The sequence below is a fragment of the Gymnoscopelus microlampas genome (assembly GCF_963454915.1).
Source record: "Gymnoscopelus microlampas genome assembly, chromosome: 1".
NCBI classification, from domain to species: Eukaryota; Metazoa; Chordata; class Actinopteri; order Myctophiformes; family Myctophidae; genus Gymnoscopelus; species Gymnoscopelus microlampas.
This window is the reverse complement of record NC_139962.1, coordinates 58,415,741-58,438,331: the sequence shown is the minus strand read 5'-3', so window position 1 is coordinate 58,438,331 and position 22,591 is coordinate 58,415,741. Positions and strand designations below refer to the sequence as shown.

At 41.6% G+C, this 22,591-nt stretch overlaps 1 protein-coding gene across 1 annotated transcript in view; it reads left to right on the top strand.

Annotated features, from left to right (window-relative positions):
- cgnl1 (cingulin-like 1) overlaps nt 1-21,992 on the top strand; it is an 84,923-nt gene extending 62,931 nt beyond the window's left edge. Inside the window, exons 12-19 of the mRNA XM_084064974.1 lie at nt 529-699; nt 7,625-7,786; nt 8,985-9,074; nt 13,519-13,602; nt 13,956-14,080; nt 15,091-15,199; nt 16,348-16,511; nt 19,205-21,992. Of these exons, the coding sequence (XP_083921100.1) occupies nt 529-699; nt 7,625-7,786; nt 8,985-9,074; nt 13,519-13,602; nt 13,956-14,080; nt 15,091-15,199; nt 16,348-16,511; nt 19,205-19,358 (1,059 nt within the window). The 3' untranslated portion in view covers nt 19,359-21,992. The remainder of the gene's footprint in view (nt 1-528; nt 700-7,624; nt 7,787-8,984; nt 9,075-13,518; nt 13,603-13,955; nt 14,081-15,090; nt 15,200-16,347; nt 16,512-19,204) is intronic.
- The last annotated feature ends 599 nt before the right edge of the window (nt 21,993-22,591 follow it).

The following is a 22,591-nucleotide window of genomic DNA, read 5'->3' as shown; positions in this document are numbered from 1 at the left end:
CTCGCAACGCATCGTAGTACGTCGTGAGCTTGTAGATCTGCCATTTCCACCGAATGTTCTTCGGTTTTTGCTGAACGTTCACCTATTTATGCCCAAAAATAGTGATGCTAGGGGGTGAGCGTTGTGAGCAGCCAAAAGTATTTTTTTCCGCCGACTGTTATTGGATTTTCTTGACAAATGTTCTTTTATTTTTGCTGAATATTCTTATAACACTTCAGACTTCACCTTAGCCCGTAGCACTTGACCTAGCCTTAGCGACCTGGCAGGCTTATGCAAAGGTTAAAATGTAATTTGTTATTAGACAGATTCCAGGTTCATTTGTTAACCATCCTATAGTTTGTATAGTTTCAATGTACAAATGATACATTTGTATATTATACTGTTTAGACTGATGATAGGTTCTTGGTTTAGCTATGATCCTAGACGACTCTTTCCGTGCATTTGATGTATATTACCTACTGTAAGTCACTCTGGATTAGGAGCGTCTGCTGAATTGTAAATTGTGTGTGTGTGTGTGTGTGTGTGCAGATGAATGAGATCGTGGAGGCCTCCCAGTCGTCCACTCAGGAGCTGCAGGAGCAGATAGACATCTACAGGGAGAAGAACCGGCGGGAGCTGGCCGACCTCCACAAGCAGCTGAAGGACCGAGGAGCGGACCTGGACAAGATGTGCCTGACCGCCCAGACTTTACAAGAGGAGGTTAGAGAGGACGTCACTGTCATTTAATTATATATGAACCCTTTGAGACCGGGAACGCATCTGTGTCATTTTTTTTGATTCCTTTGGGCTATTCAAAAATAGCAGATCTACAAGCTCGTAGCGCGGCACCGAGTGCCGCGCTACGAGCTTGTAGATCTGCTATTTTTTGGAAAAATCGCGAAAATGTGTGTCTTTGCACTTTTTTTAAAGCGAACGTTTGTACCTCAAATCTTTGCTTCTGGGGGCGTCACTGGAACAAAATATTTTGAGATAGGGGTCCGCGGCCAAATACGTTTACATTTTTGGGTGGTCCTTGACATGAAAAAATTTGAGCACCACTATATATATAGCGATATATATATATATATACAGTATATATATATATATATATAGCAACATACGTTAAAAAAATAAATAAATAAACTGTTAGGATTTAGAAGACTTTTGTAGAACCCCCAGAAGCAAAGATTTGAGTTACAAATGTTCGCTTTAAAATATATATATTCAAAGTTTCATGATTTTTTCAGCCAAAGAAATCATAAAATGTCACAGATGCGTTCCCGGTGCATTCAATGATTAATCGATTTGAAGGAACCACACCATATTTTTATGATCCACTGTAAAACAGTATATAGAATAGCCCTATTTCAAACTTCACTATGGTGCACAGTGAAAATGGCTGATCTGCACATTTCCCCATTACGTTTTGATAATGCTTATGACATGCCCAAAATAGGGACACCAGGTTGAAAGTTGCTAATTTAACAACCCCCAAAATTCATCAGAGAGAAGTGTAAGGGTTTGTCTTTGGGTCATGGGGGGGAGCTGGACCATGTGCTTGTCAGTAGACTCACGCCAAGCCAAAGTCTCCCACCCAGAACAATGGATGATGAGTCTTTGTCCTGAAGTAATGTGGTTTGACAGCCCCCTATAGCCCACCACCACCACCGTCCTCGGTTCAGAGCATGATGTCATGGCTTAGGAATGTTTGATCCCCCCCCCTCTTTACCAGATTCTAACTAGCCTGCTCCTCATCAGTATTAATTACATGAACGTTGGTGTGTTGCGGTTACAAGATGCAACAACAACACAAAGTCAGAGCGGTTCCAGTGCTAATGCAATGAAGGTGTTGAGAACATGGAGCCGTTGGGGCAGAATTATGAGAGAGTAATAATAATCCTCCCTTTTGCCCCTATGAAACATTTGATTGAGTTTTGTTTACACTATAGATGCTGGGAAAGGAAAAGTAAATTGTGACGAATCACTCGATAATCCTTTGCAGAACTTTGGCCCGGCTCTCCCACGATATTATAACTGATACCATAAATAATGCCACTAATCTCCTGGCCACTCCTGTTTGTTTGCAATTTAGCGGTTTAACCTTAAGGAATGTTGGGAATGTTTTTGTACAATTTCGGTGTGAATAATTAGGTACAAAAGGGTGGGGTTTGTTTGACCTTTTTTAATTAGATTGAACTATGTAGGGCAATCACTAGCAAATTCTCAAAGACCAGTTCATCGTCTCTGTCGGGTGGAAACCTCATGTCCGAACAGTGGTGGAAAGTAACTAAGTACATTTACTTAAGTACTGTACTTAAGTACGAGTTTGAGGTATTTGTACTTTACTGGAGTATTTCCAATGTCTAATACTTTTACTTCTACTCCACTACAACTCAGAGGCAAATATTGTACTTTTACTCCACTACAATTATTTGAAAACTTCAGTTACTAGTTACTTTTCAGATATAAATTATGATAGTGAAACATACATTTACCACTTCAGTCCTATTTTATACATAGGCTATTTGAAAATAGCAGATCTACAAGCATATATTTGAGTACTTTTCCCACCACTGTGTCCAAAGCTGTCACCTTTCAGGATTCAAAATCAAAAACGACAAAAGTAGCAGATCTACAAGCTCAAAACGCGTCACTTGTGAATCTGCTACTTTTGATACTTTCGTGCGACGCTGTAGTATGATCAAGTAGGCCGTTGAATTACGAAAAAAACACAAAGTTAGAACAAGGAGATAGCAGGTTTCAGCTCGACAGCAACGTTCTATTCTTTGATAGGGCAGAAGTTGTTAATAACAAGGAATAAGATAAGAAAGCAGAGCAGAGAGTAGGGTACACATGGTTACAATTGGGAATAGAATGTCCACAAGATAAGCTGGGTGTACCGTGGTAACGTTGTGCAAAAACCAAAGACAAAGCAAAATCAAGACTCTAAACTACAGAGGGTGCTTTTTAAAAAAAGTTCTTTCTGGGTCAGCAGCAAGCAACTTTTATCTTCAGATATCTTGTAAAAAAAATGGTCCTTGGAAAAGTTAGTCATGTAGAATTATCTAGTGTTAGAATCCTTTGTGGAACATTCCAGGCTGTGGTGCCAGTAAACCAGAACAAGGAGTATCCAGTAAAAGTGTTAACTTTGTTTAACCTATTCAATCCGGTAACCCCATAGCGGTTCACTTTAGATTTCTTTGGCTATTCAAAAATAGCAGATCTACAAGCTCATGAGCTTGTAGATCTGCAATCAGTATCGTGAAAATGTGTGCAAATCTTTAAATATGTACATTTGTTACTCGCATCTTTGCTTCTGGGGGTGTCCCTCGAACATTTTTTTTTTTTTACAAATGTTCGCTTTAAATATATATTCAAAGATTTGCTCACATTTTCACGATTTTTCAAAAATAGCAGATCTACAAGCTCATAGTGCGGCACCGAGTGCCGCACTATGAGCTTGTAGATCTGCTATTTTTTAATAGCCAAAGAAACCTAAAAGACAGACATGTGTTCCCACATTGAATGGCTCAAACTAAATGTCACAACACAACCAGGTCTTTTATGAAGGTTCCTCCCCCCCTTTTTGTTTTAGCAAGATCACTGTCATAACAACGTGCTAAGTTTAGACTTGGTGGTTAATGTTTCATTTAGTCCTGAGAACCACAATGTGAATGGGTTCATGTAGGAAAAAGGTGAAGTATTTTTTACATATAAATCAATCACATGATATGATATATAAGATCAGATGCATCTTCTTCATTTCTACTATACTGTGCATTAACAAACAGCTGATGTTAAACCTTAGTATGGAAAAAATGAAATCAGTGCTATTTTAGGCACGAACAGATAAATGAGGTAAGGGCCGGTGTATTTAATCATATTCATATTTCTATATATTTGTATACACTTTTATACACACATCCTACACTTATAATAGGCTCTATGCACAGCAGCCATATTGGGAATGAATTGGGCCCCTTTCTTCCTTCACAGGTGTTACCAATAATACTAATGAAGGCTCTGTTCCATTCTGGTCAAACATTGCATGTTGGCTCACTGGGAACACTAGTGGGTCTCAAAGTGTGGTCCAGGGACCCTCATGGTACCTTGAGGGTGTGTAACTCTGAGAGTGTACAAATGGAACCAAATGGACCCTCCCGGGTCCATTTGGTTCCATTTGTACACTCTCAGAGTTATGGGGGTCCTTGAAATCAAAAAGGTTTGAGAACCACTGTGCTACACTAAATGGAACGGAGCCTTCATTAGTATCATTGGTAACACCTGTGAAGGAAGTAAGGAAGGGGCCCAATTTCTGTCCAATATGGCTTCTGTGCATAGAGCCTATTGCATAAAGGAAGGTCATTTGGGGTGGTGCTATTATTTTTTTTGTTGAGAGAGGTGGCTGTGTACTCTATGAGTCAGGATAAAGAGTGGTTCCTTGCATTTTGGACAGCGTCCGTTGAGGTGTGATTTGAGAGCTAAGTTTTCAGTGTGAGGTCTACTACTACGACCTCTGTGTATCATTGTTTTCTTAGTTTGTAACATTCTTTTAATCATCGACTGACATTTGAGCAGCTACTCACTCACAAGTCTTTCGGTTTCGGTCTCTCGGTTTCCAGATAATCTAAGTCAGTGGTTTGCAAAGTGGGGTCCGGGGACCCCCAGGATTCCTTGAGGGGGTCCCCAGCTAAATTTGTTAATGCAAATATAATACAATAATTTTAACCCCTTTAGCCATATTTTATATATTGGCTATTCAAAAAATATCAGATATACAAGCTCACAGCGCGTCCCTTCGTGCCACGCTGTGAGCTTGTACATCTGCTATTTTTGGAATATTTTTGACTGGGGGTCCCTGGCACCAAAACATTTTCAGTTGGGGGTCCGTGGCCAAAATACATATCAATGTGGGGGTCCTTGGCATGAAAAAGTTTGAAAACTACTAATCCTAAGTAGTGTACGAACCTGTTGTCTGCCTTCCCTAACCATTCCTCTTGGCGGTGCTTTTGAAGGTTCCAAACTCCTTTATTTTTGGTAATGTTTTCTGGGCTGCAGGTATTTCAGGACACATTTGTTTTAATCACGGAGAGTGTCGTTTTGGGTGGGTTTGATAAATGCCGTCCCCATATCAAGAGGGTGTTTTTTGCATGTAGGAGGCTTTTTGGAAACGGGGTCGTTGTTAATTTTGTCTCCTCGAGAAAACAGAATGTCCAGGTATAATTCATTGTTCTCGCCGTTCCGTCCAACATCCATTGGCGATGTCTCTTTGTCCAGCTGTTGGTACAGGAAGTAGAGGAAGTTGTGTCATTGTTGTGAAAGCCCGGGCCGGGCCCATCTGACCTCCTACGTCCTCCTACGATCTCCTCTCCCCAGATCCTTTTTAATGAACCGACCCCATCCCGCCAAAATAGATCTGGTGGTGAGGTCACCTCTCCAGCTGCTCCCAATCTCCCTGTCGGTCCACACCCTTTTTTTCCCTTCTTTTTAGATTTGGCAGACTTTCGCTAAAAGTGCAAATTTACACAGTAAAAACCCTAATAAACTGACTCTTGAGAGTATACAAATGTTACCAAATGAACCCGTACTTGAATGCTCTCAGCGTAACTAACTCTGAGGTCTTTTCTGTGTACTGGGAGAAAAAAAGAAGTCATTGCCAATTTTCACAAGGCACATAGAATCAGTGGTGGAAAAAGTACTATTTTACTTAAGTAAAAGTAGCAATACCACAATATAAAAATACTCTGTTACAAGTAAAAGGCCTGTGTTCAAAATGTTACTTGAGTAAAAGTACAAAAGTATTGGCTTCAAAATATACTTAAAGTACCAAAAGTAAAAGTACTAAAATGTTTGAAAATAGCAGATCTACAAGCTCAAACTCGTTGTGAGCTTGTAGATCGGCTATTTTCAAATAGCCTAGTATGTATAAAATAGGGCTAAAGTGGTTAATGTATGTTTTATAATGTCATAATTTATATCTGCAAAGTAACTAGTAACTAAAGTTTTCAAATAATTGTAGTGGCGTAAAAGTACCATATTTGCCTCTGAGATGTAGTGGAGTAGAAGTAGAAGTATTGAAAAATTGGAAATACCTCAAGTAAAGTAAAAAAAAAGAAAAAAAAGTACAGTACTTGAGTAAATGTACTTAGTTACTTTACACCACCGCATAGAATAAATAATGAGCAACTGACATTGAAAACATTTAACATCACGTTCATTTTTAATAGGCTCACAGCAGCCACGAGGGCACCTTGTGGTCGCGTGTTGAAATGACACGCGGGTAGAAATAAGAGTACTTGTGTTTTCCTCCGCAATCTATCACAGCGGGTCGGTGGGTGAGTGGGTGGGGGGGGGGGGTCTTTCAGCACTCGATCAGCGGGCCTGTTCTTCCCAGACCTATTTTTTTTCCCAGCGTTCGTTGCTCTTTAACTCGTTGGGGCGAGGTTTTGAAAAAACGGCTCTACTTTGAGTATTTATATTGTGCTGTGTGGAATAATTGTAGTGTAATTGCCAAATATTTGTTTTGGGAGCGAGAAAGCGAGTCCAGATGATGAATGTTCATTGTCTCCACGTTAAGAAGAGGGGGCAATTTTCCAGCTGTGGAGGGCACCACTCGTGAATGAGGATAGGGGGGGGGGGGGGGGGAACACGGCAACACACGCTTGTGCAAAGCCGTATTAGTCATTGAGGAGGCCCATAAGCATTTTTCAAGCAGCAGACTGTGTGTGTGTGTGTGTGTGTGTGTGTGTACTCATGGTCGCGGCGGGTGAAATGGAAACATAACGTTGCTGTCGGCCAGAAACCTCTCATATTCTCCATATTTTCACTTTTTGTTTTCGTGAATTAACGCCGCGCTTGATCATACTACAGCCTCGCACAAAAGCATCAAAAGTAGCAGGTCTACAAGCTCGAAACACGGCGCGAAACGGCGCGTTTCGAGCTTGTAGACCTGCTACTTTTGATGCTTTTGATTTTTAATCCTGAAAAGTAACAGTTTTGGACATTTCCGTTTCCCCCCCGACAGAGACGATCAGACTTCATGGCTGGCTGAGCGCAGGGACGTGCACAGATAGACTCTAGGTGGCGCTAGAGCACCTGCCCTTTGCCCTCTTGACCAGAAGTGCCCTTTTGAAAAAAAGAAAAAAAAAGTTTTTTTTTTTCAGTTTACAGCAGGGGTCTTCAACAGGGGGTCCGGGACCCCTAGGGGGTCCTCAGAGTTACTACAGGGGGTCCGCCAATTCTTTATGTGATATGATTTTTCTTTTTACCATAACCACTCGAAACCTAGCATCCCTTTTATGAGGAGAACTTTAGCCAAAAATAGCAGATCTACAAGCCCACAACGTCTCGCGCTGCGAGGCGTTGTGGGCTTGTAGATCGGCTATTTTTGACAAAGAGGTATAGGTGTAGAGGGAAAAAAGAGCAGACCAAGTAAACAAAAAAAAGTATAATTTACTTGAGCACCTGCCCCTCAAAATGTCTGTGCACGCCACTGGCTGAGCGTGAACCCAACCAGTTCTTACGTATTTCAAAGAGTGCATTCGATGGTTCAATGCAATGCTTCCTGTGCTGTGTATACACCGTGGTGACTTATGTATGTGTGCATCTATTTATCGGTGCGATCTTGTCTCGTCATCCTTGTTAGCTGTCCCGCCGCGACGAGGAGCTGCGGCAGTGCAAACAGGAGCGAGACGACGCCGTCCTCACGGAGAAGACCCTGACGCAAAAGATCCACGATCTGGAGAAGGAGGCCGAAAGCACCTCTCAGTCTAGAGATGACAAGACGCGTCACATTAAGCTCTTGGAGGTACAGTTAGGATTTTTTTTGTTTTTGGGGGGGGTTGGCGTCTGTGTCCAGTGTCCACCCCCCCCCCCTTTCTGTGTACTGTATATTTAAAAATAGCCTACTGTATACTGGCGGTGTAATGGAGAGACTCAATTGAGTCTCCTACTGACCAGCCACCCAGTCATCGAATTGTTGGTTTAAAATGAAAAAATATCTCCATGAATTCAAGGCCATTCCATTTTTTGGGGCTACCTACTCCTTTAACTCATTGCCTGCCATGGACAAGTTAATTTGTCAAATTCTGCTATGGCTCAGCCTGCCATCGGCGAGTTTGGACGAGTTTTGAAAAAAAAAAGTTTAGTTTCCTCCGAAGATTTACTGCTCCATTCACTTCCATTCATTTTCATTACTTAAAGATGCTATATCTCGGCTCCTGAGCACTTTTCTTTTTGGCCCAGACATGCTATTTTCAAAGGCAGACGATTAATGTCGACAAGGTCGTGATGACCTCGTTGACATTTGTGAAACCACACAGTATAACCCTTAGTGATTAGCAACCACCAGGGGATTGATCATACTGGAGATAGATATTCTGTGACTGCTTGAAAAATTAAGAAAATCTCAAAATCTCTGGCAGTGGGTGAGTGCCGGAGTGTATACACTCTGGCAGTTAATTAACAGCGTTACGATACACATCACGATACATGGTTGTCAATACGATACACGGACGATATTCGTTCCTTTGTAGCGATATGATACGATTATTTTAACCCATTGAGACCTGAAGCCGATTCTACATGTCTCCTAAATCTCAACAGTATTCTGAAAAACGTTTGTTTCTATATCAGTGGTGTTCAATCTTTTTCATGTCAAGGACCCCCAAAATTCTATGTATTTGGCCGCGGACCCCCATCAAAATATTTTGTTCCAGGGACCCCCCGGGAGCAAAGATTTGAGTTAAAAATGTTCGCTTTAAAAACATATATATTCAAAGATTTGCACACACCGCGCTACGAGCTTGTAGATCTGCTATTTTTGAATTGCCCAAAGAGTAAAATAATGCTTTTTTAGCTCAAATCTAAAAATTACACAGTTCCAGGTCTTAATGGGTTAAAATCAATACAGTAACTATTTAGCCCACAATTATATCTGTGTATTATAGAGCTTGTGGATCTTTCAAGGGTGTTACTAATATTCTGGACGTTGGTCGTTCCTGCAGGACAGGATCATTCAGCTGGAGCTGGACCTGGATGAAGAACGTCACAGTGGAGACATGCTGATGGACAGGGTCGACCGAGGACGAGAACAGGTAACACTACGTTTATTTTTCTATGCTCGCCTGTTAAGAGCTGACCCCAAGTCAGTGTTAAGAGACGATCATTCAAAACCACCATGCTCCATCGCAACTTAACAAAACTGACTCCAGATCATGTTTTCAGCATCCTGCTAAACTCTTGCCTCACCACCCATATAACATCATTTTCAACATGAAAGGAATCCCTCCTCTCTGAGAGAAAGAGAATAGTTTTGATCTACACAAAACATTTTCCCTACTGAGGGGCTACATTTCCATGACGGTCTTAACCCATTAAGACCTGGAACTGTGTCATTTTTAGATTTTAGCTAAAAAGCATTATTTTACACTTTGGGCTATTCAAAAATAGCAGATATACAAGCTCATAGCGCGGCACCGAGTGCCGCGCTATGAGCTTGTAGATCTGCTATTTTTGAAAAATCGTGAAAATGTGTGAAAATCTTTGAATATATATTTTTTTAAAGCGAACATTTTTAACTCAAATCTTTGCTTCTGGGGGGTCCCTGGAACAAAATATTTTGATGGGGGTCGGCGGCCAAATACATATAATTTTGGGGGTCCTTGACATGAAAAAGTTTGAACACCACTGATATAGAAACATACGTTTTTTTACAACACTGTTGAGACTTAGGAGACATGTAGAATCGGCTTCAGGTCTCAATGGGTTAAACGATAAGCCGATCTACAAACATGAAGTATCGGCTATTTTCACGCGACAACATCGTAACAACGAAATAAAATAGGGCTGAAGTGGGTTTTAACTAAAACGACTTATTATCAGGTCCTCACGTTTTTTTGGGTTGCGCATGAATATGAATGCACACAGGTGGTGTCCCTCTTTACCGATCTGCAGCCCATAATCTCGGTTCTGGAGAAAGAAGAAGGGGCTATAATGTCGCGTCGCTTGTAAGACGAACTTGCATAATCATTCGGGTTGGCGGCGCGCCAGCCGTGGGTTCTAACACCAACTCTCCAATTTTCATGCGTCAGTCACGGAGAGAGACCCCTCTTAGCGTGTGTCGCCCGGGCCAAACGCGCAAAGCTGCCAAATGTCTCAAGTGTTGAGGTTATGGAGTTCATGTGCAGTAAGTGCATCTCGAGAACAAAATCCAAGATTCCTCGTTGCTTTGCTTGCTCGGTCAGAGTTTTCGTGTGTCCCGGGTGAAAGCGAGTGCTCCACTTTCTCCCTTCCTCTTGATAAAGCTGCTGATGGAGGCGTTATGAACCGAGGGGGGAACATTTTGTTTGTGTGAGAGCTTGGGTTTGCTGTTAGAATGTTGCCTTGAGGAAACGACATTGTTCCAGATGCTATTAAGCTTTAACGTGTAGCCCCGTGTAACGCATTAGCCAGTGGGGGCTATCTGATAAGGATGTCCCCGTGACGGCACTGTTTCTCAACGTCCGGTCCGGGACCCACCAGGGGTCCGAGTTATCGAGCCTTACGGGTCTGTAACCGTGAAAGTGTACAAATGAAACCATTTTTATATCTTTGGGACTCCAATCTACACTGTAAAATTATCAGTATTCATTTAACTCTGAGAGTGTACAAATGGAACCAAATGGACCCTTACGGGTCCATTTGGTTCCATTTGTACACTCTCAGAGTTACAGACCCAATGTTGAGAATCGGTGCGCTACAGTATGCAGCAGCCAAATGCCAGATTCATATTTCGTCGCAGGCTTAAGGTCCTTACACACCGGGGCGATTTTTTCGTGCGAATAATGCGTTTTTTTTTTAAACCTTATAAAGTCAATGGCTCCGTACATGGAGCGAAAAAGCGAAAAAGCGAAGCGAAAAAGCGTCTTTTAATTATTCGGAACGAGTCCGAATTTTGCGTATATTCGCTATATTCGCCGGTATGTAAGGAACTTTAAAATAGCAGATCTGCAAGGTCCCGACGTGTCGCAGATGTGACACGTTGTGAGCTTGTAAAGTTTGCTGTTTTTGCCACGCAACGCCACGGAGCAGTAAAAATGCCTATGTCGCCACTTGTCGGTGCGTGATGCTGAAATAGGAGCTGTGATGCCCCCCTGCCATGATATTTGTCTCAGGTCATCGTGTGTAAGAAACGCACTGAATAGAAGATTGATTGTTTGGAGGGTGGGTTGATTGAGTGTACCAGTATTTAAATCTCTCTAGAAGTTTTTTTTGCACTTTGCAGGAACTCATGGCAAACAGAAGGAGAATGGCGTTGTGACAGAAGTGCCATGGGTTCAGCCTCGAGCCTGAGTGTTGTTGTCTAGGCAACACTGCTTTCTGCAGTCAGAGTGGAGTGTGCACGTGTGTGTGTGTGTGAGCGCGCGCGTGTGTGTGTGTGTATTACTATACTTCTGAGGACCATATGCCCCCATATACTGTAAGTATAGTCGAAAGTGTGAAATAGACATTGTTAGTTAAGTTTTCCTGGCCGTCACAAGAGAAATGGTTGCTTTATGGTCAAAAAAAAGATTTCTAGAGTTAGGCGTAAAATTGGGAAAAGATTCAGGTTCGGGTTATGATTAAAACATTTAGCATTGTGAGGTTGGGATCGGAGTTATGCCTGATTTATACTTAGTTGCGTGTCGGCGTCGTGCGCTGAACAGATCCAATCTACAAGCTCTACAAGGCATCGCAGGCTATTTTTTTGGCTTTAGTTAGGCTAAAATAATGGCGACACATGTTGGCAAAATGGCATTCGTTAAAACCACTGTCCTAAAATGTGGATGTCCTCAGAAGTATAGTAATATTTAAAAAAAAACGTGTGTGTGTGTGTGTGTGTGTGTGTGTGCACGTATGTTGGAGCGTGTATGGCTATGGGGTCTGGGCGAGAGAGGAGGCGCTTTGCAGTGAGAGAACACCTGCGTCTCTCGCCTGGCACCAGGTGCTCCTCTCCTGTCTAAATGAGAGTAATCTCCCCCCTCTCTCCTCTCCTCTCCTCTCCTCTCCCCGCCGTCTCTCACAAAGCAGATTAGTTTCGCTGTATGTTCCAGTCTGCTGATTCAGCTCCCTCAAGCACTGCGCGCGGGGTGCACCAGTTATAGGGGCCATCGTTCATCAGAGCAGCCCCACTGTCACCCACTAATTGGCATAAAATATCACCGATTCTGTTGCTCGAGTCTCCCCCCCTCTCTCTCTCTCTCTCCTCCACAAAAGAAAGAACCATCACCGGGCTGTATCGATTAGTTTCCATCTCCCTAGCCTTTTGAACCAGACTGTGACTGTCACCGAACAACTCTGGGATGTTCGACGCCGTGTATAGCTGGATTTATGTTTAGTTGCCGTGCCGGCATCGCGCGTCAGAAAATAGCCGATCTACAAGCTCACAACGTGTCGCGGTGCGACACGTTGTGAGCTTGTAGATCTGCTATTTCCGGTCCTGCTATTTCGGCGCGACCAAGTATAAATCAGCCATTGAAGTTCCAGCTGAACCACTTGACAATGGGAGTGATATGATATACGTTGACGGGAAGAATTTAAACCGACCCCGGTGAATGTCGCCTAATCTCACGTGACCTTAACCCATTGAGACCTGGAACTGTCTCATTTTTAGATTTGAGCTAAAAAGCATTATTTTACACTTTGGGCTATTCAAAAATAGCAGATATACAAGCTCATAGCGTGGCACCGAGTGCCGCGCTATGAGCTTGTAGATCTGCTATTTTTGAAAAATCGTGAAAATGTGTGCAAGTCTTTGAATATAAATACTTTTAAAGCGAACATTTTTAACTCAAATCTTTGCTTGGGGGTCCCTGGAACAAAATATTTTGATGGGGGTCCGCGGCCAAATACATATAATTTTGGGGGTCCTTGACATGAAAAAGATTGAGCACCACGGATATAGAAACATGCGTTTTTCAGAAAACTGTTGAGATTTAGGAGACATGTAGAATCGGCTTCAGGTCTCAATGGGTTAAACTGAATCAAAGTGTGGTAGAAAGGTTCATCTCGTGGGCTACGTATATCTTTAAAAAAAACAGCAAAAGCCTGAAAGTGAAGAATTACCCGATTTTTCTGAAATTGATCTCAAAAGGCTGAAGTTATAAACCTTATGAGAAAATGGTAATAATGAAACGTAATCACATTTTAGAGCTCCCCGCTTTTCTTGAAAGCTGTACGTTTTCTCGAAACGTCTCTTGATTTATGAGCGCCGGTTAGAAGCACACATTACCGGAGGTTGACGTACTGGGAACCGCTGTGGGTTTACAGTGAGGAAGGGTGGAATGCCACCGAACAGGAATATCCAAAAGTTCCACAAAACCCCGCCAATTAGCTAAAGCCCTTGTCAGTCCCGTGTGATAACCGCCGTGGCTTTAGTATTTTGACTCACTGCACGCTACAGTGGTCCCCCCGCCTCCCCTCTATAGGCTCAGCCAGTGTGGCTGTGGGTAATGATTGTCCTCAAGACAGTATGCGGGGGCCGTGGCGGCGATGACAGTGTCTGGGCTCTCTGCTTGACAGGTGGAGCAGATGAGGAATGAACTCCTGCAGGAGAGAGCCGGCAGACAGGACCTGGAGTGTGACAAGTTGGCCCTGGAGAGACAGGTACATTACACACACACACACACAGGTACAGAGACAGGTATACAGCACTCAACCCAACTCAACTCAACTCCTTGTCTTGGAGGAAAACAAACTCTCCCGAAAAAATAAAACTCCAAATCAAAGCCCCTTAGCATCGTCTCATTCATCTCTGTCGGCACTTCCTTCTTCATCGCTTTATTTTTCTGCCTTTTTTTGGGGTTGTTGTTGTTGTTTTCCGATCAGTTTTGCCCCATTCTCACATCCATTCCATTTCTGTCTTTCTTTTTATTTCTTTCCTGTTTTTGATGCACTTTGCTGTGGTGGGCCCATAAATCAGTGAACAACACCTCTTGTGTGTGTCTTCGTCCTCCTAGAACAAAGACCTGAAGGGCCGGGTGTCTCATCTAGAGGGCTCCCAGAGATCCAACAAAGACGGCGTTGTGTCCCAAATGGAGAGTCGCATCCAGGAGCTGGAGGAGAGGCTGGAAGCAGAGGAGAGGTGAAGCCAAGGATAGATAGATAATGCGTGAGGCTTAAGCCAGGCTAGGGTCGAGAAGAGATGTTTAGACCAGTAATAATAATAATAATAATGAACTTTATTTGTATAGCACCTTTCATGACATGACATGCAGCTCAAAGTGCTTTACAGAGCAAGAATACAATTACAGTTACAAATAATTTACAGTAGTTCTCAAACCTTTTCGTGCCAATGACCCCCCAATGTATTTGGCTGCAGACCCCCATCTCAAGAATATGTTGTTCCAGGGACCTCCAGACGCAAAGTTTTGAGTTAAATGTTTGCTTAACCCATTAAGGCCTGAGGTTCAGATTCTACGAAATGTCTTCTAAATCCTATTTATTTTATTTTTTTAACTTAGTCGGTGGTTCTCAAACTTTTTCATGTGAAGGACCCCCAAAATGTACATGTATTTGGCCGTGGACCCCCACCTCAACATATGTTGTTCCAGGGACCCCCCAGAAGCAAAGATTTGAGTTACAAATGTTCACTTTAAAAAATATATATATTCAAAGATTTGCACACATTTTCACGATTTTTCAAAAATAGCAGATCTACAAGCTCATAGCGCGGAACTCGGTGCCGCGCTATGAGCTTGTAGATCCACTATTTTTTTTATAGCCAAAAGTGTAAAATAATGCTTTTTTAGCACAAATCAAAAAATGACACAGATGCGTTCCAGGTTTTGATGGGTTCAAAAAAAGATGTTGCACAATTCTTTTTTTTCTTTTCAAAAATACCAGATCTACAAGCGAATGAGCTTGCATATCTGCTATTTTTGAGTAGCCAAAAAGTATAAAATATGGTTAAAGCGGTCAAAAGTATTGTGATGCTATATCCACTATTCACTTAGACTTTGGTCCAATGAATTGGATGCAGTCAACTGGACAGTCTTTGATGTAACATGGGGTTAGATGGGTCAGTATATGTGAGCTGTGGTACAGCCTGTATGGGGCCTTGTATTGATCGGTCACGCTGCGGTCATATTCCAGGGAGCGGGCCAATCTGCAACTGGCCAACCGCAGGCTGGAGAGGAAGGTAAAAGAGATGATGATGCAAGGGGACGACGAGCATCACTCAATGCAAGACCAAAAAGACCAGGTAAGCAGTATCACACGTACAATATGCATTCCATCAGTGGTGGAAAGTAACTTAATTAAGTACATTTACTTAAGTAAAATGTTGAGGTATTTGTACTTTACTTGAGTATTTCCAATTTCCAATACTTTTACTTCTACTCCACTACAATTATTTGAAAACTTTAGTTACTAGTTACTTTTCGGATATCAATTGTGATATTATGAAACGTACATTAAAGGTTTCATGACGTTCAGTTTTACCACACATTAAAAAGTCTTTGTCATGGTCCTTCAAACGTGTATAGAAAGTTTTAACAAAAAATTCCACTCCATTGATCCATGGCAGGTGTTTTTCTCTCACATTTCTAAAGCCTTTTCAACTGCAATGCAAAAAGAAATCTTTGCCTGCGGGTGTCGCTGGTGAGGGATTTTGCCTGTCAATCATCGCCTCTGCTCCGCCCCCCCCCCAAAGGAAAGGCTAGGGGAGGGGAGGGGCAAGGAGGAGAGTGGGCGGGATTAATCGGCTGTGACCTCACTGCCGAAGGGCCAAGCTCAGATTACTTTTCAGCCTAATTATTCAGAAAACCCCAGACCACAGAAAATCCACTGAATGTTCAAAGTTCAGATTTTTTGGGTGTAATTGAGGTCATAAAACCCCCCAAAAAAACATAACAAATAAAAAAAGTGAAAATGAATGTCATAGAACCTTTAAGCACTTTAGCCCTATTTTATACATTGACTATTTGAAAATAGCCGATCTACAAGCTCACAACGCGACGCGACGCGTTGTGAGCTTGTAGATTTGCTATTTTCAAACATGTTTGTACTTTTGACTTTTGGTACTTTAAGTACATTTTGATGCCAATACTTTCATACTTTTACTCAAGTAAATTTGGAATTTCTGACTTTTCCTTGTAACGGAGTATTTCCGTATTGCAGTATTGGTACTTTTACTTAAGTAAAGAATTTGAGTACTTTTTCCCACCACTGCATACCGTACGTATGCACGTGTAGACTTAGACACAAACACACATGCATACCTTTGCATTGATTAGCGGACCGTGCCCATTTATCATCCAAAACAAAAAAACACATTTTTGCGAGAGAGTTGAATTGTGCTGATGCGTGTGGCTGCCATTAACCCCGTCGTCGTCGCTGTTCCTCTGGAAGCTGAATCTGCGTCTCAAGGCCCTGAAGAGGCAGATGGATGAGGCCGAGGAGGAGATAGACCGCCTGGAGCACGGCAAGAAGAAGCTGCAGAGGGACCTGGACGAGCAGCAGGAGGCCAACGAACAGCTCCAGAGTCAGCTCAAATCTCTGAAGACCGAGATGAGGTAAACAGCGATATTATATGGAACCTATTGCAATACGGCTAATGGTAAGAAAACTAGTATTTTCATGTCGAGAACCCGTCGATTGATCGATATTCTGCCGCAGACCCACCGTTTGAAAATATTGGATCCTATAAGACAAGATTTGTGGCGTTCATTATTATTATTTTTTTATCAATTTTTTTCTGAAAATGGCATATCTACAAGCTTGCAGCGTGCCTTGTGGATCGGCTATTTTGGAATAGCCAAAGTAGGTTATAAAATAGGCTTGAAGTCATTAACGGAGTAGTTCACCCAAAAAAAAAAAAAAAAAATTCTATCAATTACACACCCCATGATGAGGAGATTTGTTTTTGTTTTTGACACATTCCTGAGCCACTCATTTGATGACCGGGTGTATTTCCAGTAGGAGACGCAAAGAGACTCCTTTGAGTCTCCTACTGGATACATTGGCATCTTTCCGTCGGTAATGAAATAATTAGCTTAGGAATGTGACAAAAACAAAAAAATGGCCATGAATTCAGTGCTTCACGGGGTGTGTAATTGATAGAAAATAAGTCGTTTTTTGGGTGAACTACTTTAAACAGATTTTGATGCTATATTTCGTAGTTTTGCTGGAGACCCCCTGGAACCCCCTCAAGGACCCCTGGGGGTCCCTGGATAACACTGAAATATAGCATTTGTTAAAAAATAAATATAACTAGACAATGTGCTCCTCCGAGCACAGGTCTCCACCAGTACTGTTCCTGATTAATCCTGTCTTTTATTACCTATTTTATTACATATTGTCACGTGTCACTTGACCAATGTTAGCTTGGCTGATGGAAGCTCACTTCAAAAAATATAAATGATTTTTTTAAGTGACACACCTATTTATAGGTTTCTATTTCGTCATGCGTCTCGCTAGCCAATCAAAGCACACCCTTTCAGCATTGTCACGTGTCACGTGAAGCTTGACCAATGTTAGCTTGGCGGACACACGGAAGGACGGAGACGAAAACATACTCTCCACCTCTGGCGGAGACAAAAAAGTACATCACAGGTTGCTGTGCAAGTTAACCACGTACCAATCTGACGATAGCTGGCTTTGAAGCCCTTCATAGCACTGAATCTGCACTTTTAAAAAGTTTTTCAACAGTCTTTGTATTAGCTACTGACTCGGGGGAATTCCACCGTTCTTATGCTTTTAGACTTCGCAGCAGCATTGGACACAGTAGACCATAGTGTTCTCATCTCTCATCTGGAGCGTTGTGTGGGTATTAAACTCTGTCTGGAGTTGTTTTGTTTTTTTTCTGTCAGAATTGGTGATTCTGTGTTCTTTTCCCCAGTGCCTCTTCCCCCGTGTAGTCCCTCAGGGCTCTGTCCTTGGGGCAATCCTATTTTCCCTTCCCTTGGGGTGCGGTGACCAGACGTCCCAGTTTGTCCGGGGATTGTCCCTGTTTCAAGCTGGGTGTCCCGAGTCCCGACGAATAACTGTAAAACATCAAAATGTTTGCTACCGAAATTGTTGCTGTTGTCACCACAATTAAAATAATAAGAGTTATTTTCAGCATACATAGATGTTTATCATATTGTGTCACCAGGTGTGCTAAGCATGAAAACAATATTGCCCCCCATCCTGATGAAAAGCCAGACAAAAAAAAAGAAGAAGGAAAAAAAGCTACATTTGCAGCAATAGAGAGTAAAACTAAGTCCTGATATTTGGACGCAGTGGTGCCTGTGATATACCCCTCTGGTGGATCTCTGGTGTTCCTGGAATCGTATCGTCTCTGTCGGGTGGAAACCCCATATGTCCAGGATTCAATTTCAATAGATCTACGAAAGACCACTGCCCAAAATCTGGTTGTGATAATGGACAGTGATTTTCAGTGATTGGACAAAAAGTTCAACTCCGTGATCAAATCTAGCTCTTAACAGCTGATGCTCTTATAGTAGTCTTATGTAAGGTCATTTAGTGATTTTGAAAGGGTTCTGCATGCTTTTATCACATACGGACTAAATCCTTAAAAAAAAACATGTTTATTCCTTGGCTTTTAACCCAGTATGACAGTTGGCTTTCATTTTCTTTTGGTCTTGTTGCTTTTTATATGTTATTTGGTCTTGTTCTTTGTCTTTTAGCCCATTAAGACCTGAAGAAGCATCGGTGTCATTTTTAGATTTGAGCTAAAAAAGCATTATTTTACACTTTGGCTATTAAAAAATAGCAGATATACAAGCTCGTAGCGCGGCACCGAGTGCCGCGCTACGAGCTTGTAGATCTGCTATTTTTTTTAAATAGTGAAAATGTGTGCAAATCTTTGAATCTTTGAATATATATGTTTTTAAAAGCGAACATTTGTAACTCAAATCTTTGCTTCTGGGGGGGTCCCCTGGAACAAAATATTTTGAGATGGGAGTCCGTGGCCAAATACATATAATTTTGGAGGTCCTTGACATGAAAACGTTTGGGAACCACTGATATAGAAACATACGTTTTTTCAAAAAAACTGTTAGGATTTAGAAGACGTTTTTGTAGAATCGGCCTCAGGTCTTAATGGGCTAAACTGGTCTTTATGTTTTAATTGTGTTGTTTTACGGTTTTTAACTGTACATTTTTTTTTACAGCACTTTTGTCAACGTTCTTGTTTTTAAATGTAAAATAATGACTCATACCTGAACCTCTCTCTTTTCGTGCGTCTCTCTCTCTCTCACTGAAGGCGTAAGACCAACTCTGCCCCCCTGTTGAACAACCTGGATGATGACGATGACGAAGATGACATCAGTACCGATGGAGAGACCTATTTCAGTTCATCCTCCGGGTACAAGCGCTCTTCCAGTCAGGACAACATGCTAACCACCTTCACCCTGTAAACCAGGGGTCTTCTAGGACCCCCTAGCCGAGAGACAGATGAAGCAGGGACCCCCACTACATATTGCATACAATTATGTTGCCGATTTTTCATAGATTTTAACCACTTAAACCCTTAATACTTAGTAAACTTGACCTTTCACTCTGTACTTGGTCCGCTCTTTTTTCTCTCGGACACGCCTCTTTGCAAAAAAATAGCAGATCTACAAGGCGTTGTGAGCTTGTAGATCTGCTATTTTTGGCTAAAGTTCTCCTCAGAATAGGCATGCTAGGGTTCAAGTGGTTAATGTAAAAAAAAATATTTGGCGGCCCTCCTGTGGTAACTCTGAGGACCCCCTGTTGAAGACCGCTGCTGTATGCAAACACACAACTGTGAATAAAACCCACTGGTTTCTCAAAGTGGAGTCTGGGTGCTCCCAGGGGTCCCTGAGGGGGTTCTAGGGGGTCCCCCAGCAAAATGAGGAACACTTAAGCCCCATTTTGTTTTTCAGCTATTCGAAGATTACCCGATCTACGTGCTCACAGTGAACGTGTAGATCGGTTATTTTCGAATAATCTTGACATATCTTCTCATGGGGGGTCCCTGGCACAAAATATTTTCAGATGGGGGGGGGGGTCCGCACCCCAAATACATATCAATTTAGAGGTCCTTGACATGAAAATGTTTGAGAGCCACTGAATGAATCATATAAATATGCATATGTACATATCTGTTGGACCAAATAACAAAGTCTGCCTTCTGAGAGTACCATCATTCCATTACACTAAGACAGCCATGGTGATTGACTGCAGAAACAGTTTGCCATGGCTAGAAATATCGTGTTAAGCTTCAAACTTAACCTGTTTTATGTGCGTAAAGACGCCCTGGGTGTTGTCATTTTTATTCGAAACATCCTCAACTTGGTTTTTAGCAGATTCCAAGATTGTTTGAAGACACTGAAGGGTGTCTTCAATCTAGCCGTCTTTGTTTTATCCAAGGTAATTGATGAAGTACCCGTGCTTGCCTGTGATTAATCTAGCATTAGTAAATGTAAAAGCACAGCCTTTAATGCACTGTAAATAGCATAACCAGTACTACCTTTTTGAAACATTATGACATTGTTAACCCCTACTTTGTATGCCTATCAAATATGTTGAAGTCACACACAGTATCGTATATGCTAGAAGGTATAATTTGAATATTCATTTTCGTTTGACGTGTTCAAATAAAAAGGTGCAGAGTGCCAGGACTGAGACAGGTTCAGCCACAATATCTTTTATTTATTCTAAGGTTGATTATGTCGAAGGCTGGCTACGTGAAGGGCAATCGGTTTTTAGGGAACTTTGAAGGAGGGATTTTGTAAATTTTTATATCATGTTTCGACTAGTAATTCCTATACAGTACAACGAACACTTGGGGGACGGTAATAGACATTACAGTATTCCTGCATAAACTGGAATCGACTTTGTATGTTTCATGCGATCGCAGTACTGCAGCACTCAAAATTAACTTTCCTAAATCTTTTATATTCCCTTATCTAGCAGGTAATCTTAAACCTTGTACAAAACCAGCGCATAGTGAAGCGTAATCTCTAAAAGGATATCTTCTTACTGGAAACAGGTTACAATTTTAGAAGCTAGATATATTATTATTTACACTATATTTTTAAATGAACGTGACAGTGTTAATATTGAACATACTGGAAGCCTTTTTTGTTGTTGTTGTCATTGACCTCATATATGTGTATTTGAAATGTGCCTCGATGAGCATGAGGCAACACATTAACCACTTAAACCCCAGCATGAAAATAGCCTTGTCGATCGGCTATTTTCAGCGAAAGCTTTCAAAAAAAACTTTTCAAAGAAAACTGAAAATACACTAGTATAGATCCCTGAGGGACTCCATTCAATCCATATGGGGTTTAAGTGGTTAAAGCCTGATTTATACTTGGTTGTGTGAGACACGGTGTTCAACTAAGTATAGAAACCAGGCTTTTACCTGTACTGAGCATCGGTGTGCTCTCTCTCTCTCTAGTCAGTGGTTCCCAACCTTCTCTCTCTATCTTGAAAGCGTTCGCGGCCGGGCCCACCCATCTAGCCACATGCTGGGTGGGCCGCGTGCGTTCTCTGTTTATTTTAACGATCAATGAAAATTTAGATTTTCTTCTAGATTGGATCAATGGAAGTAACATAGTATACTTTCAAGTTCCTATTTATCGGTTTCAAGGTTTTAAAGAAAAGAAATGCCATGATATTTTTTATATTACTGTTATATCATTATAATCTTAATGTTTTGCCAATTATCTGGAGGCCCTCTTGCCGTAACCTCGCGGCTCACAGGTTGGGGACCACTGCTCTTAAGTTCCTATGTGAAGAATCCTGTCCTCCGTCACATCAAGTTTAAATGAATGATGGAACTTCCGCAGATGAAATGTTCTGACAATCGACCCTTTTTTGCTACACTGTGATAATTTTGCACTCTCTTTGTTGGCTTATTGTTGAAAGCATCCAAGTCTGTTTGCCTGTGAAGGGGAGAGAGTGGATTTGAGAAGAAATCCTCCCACTACCTCTCTGTCTATCTCTATACTGTACATTTTTATGTTGCTGACACTTAAATTCCTGCTGAGACTACAATAAAGTTACCCTTAGTTAATCTCATATGCTTATCATCTTCATAAATCATTTTTTGTGTCCGTTCTAGAGCTGATTGATGGATAAGTTGTCAAATATTGATAACCGATTAACCACTTGTATTGTTACTGTGGGCAAAGGTTTTCAAACATGTTCAAAAGTATCAGATCTACATAGCTCACAACGCGTCACATCGCAATACGTTATGAGCTTATAGATCGCTACTTCATACAGTACGATGATTAAGGGGCTTAAGTGGTTGATCAGTTTGAGTAATTTAAAGGGAAGAAAAGTCTAAATTCTCTTCCACATTAAGTGTGGATATTTTTCTGGTTTCTTAACTCCTCAGTAGACTTATGGATAAACATTTGAGGACGTCATCTTGGGCTTTTGGGAAACACCGATATTTTTTTCACCAATTTCCTAACATTTTATAGACCAAACAACTTATCGAGAAATAAATCGGCAGACATTAATTAGAAGATCATCTGTCTTTGATGAGTACCATACAGTATTTATTACCAGAAAAAAAATGTATTGTATTTATTTTACCAGGAACTCCCATTGAGATCAAAAGAGTCTCTTTTCATGTCTGGCGGGTGGAAACCTCATACTGTATGTCCAA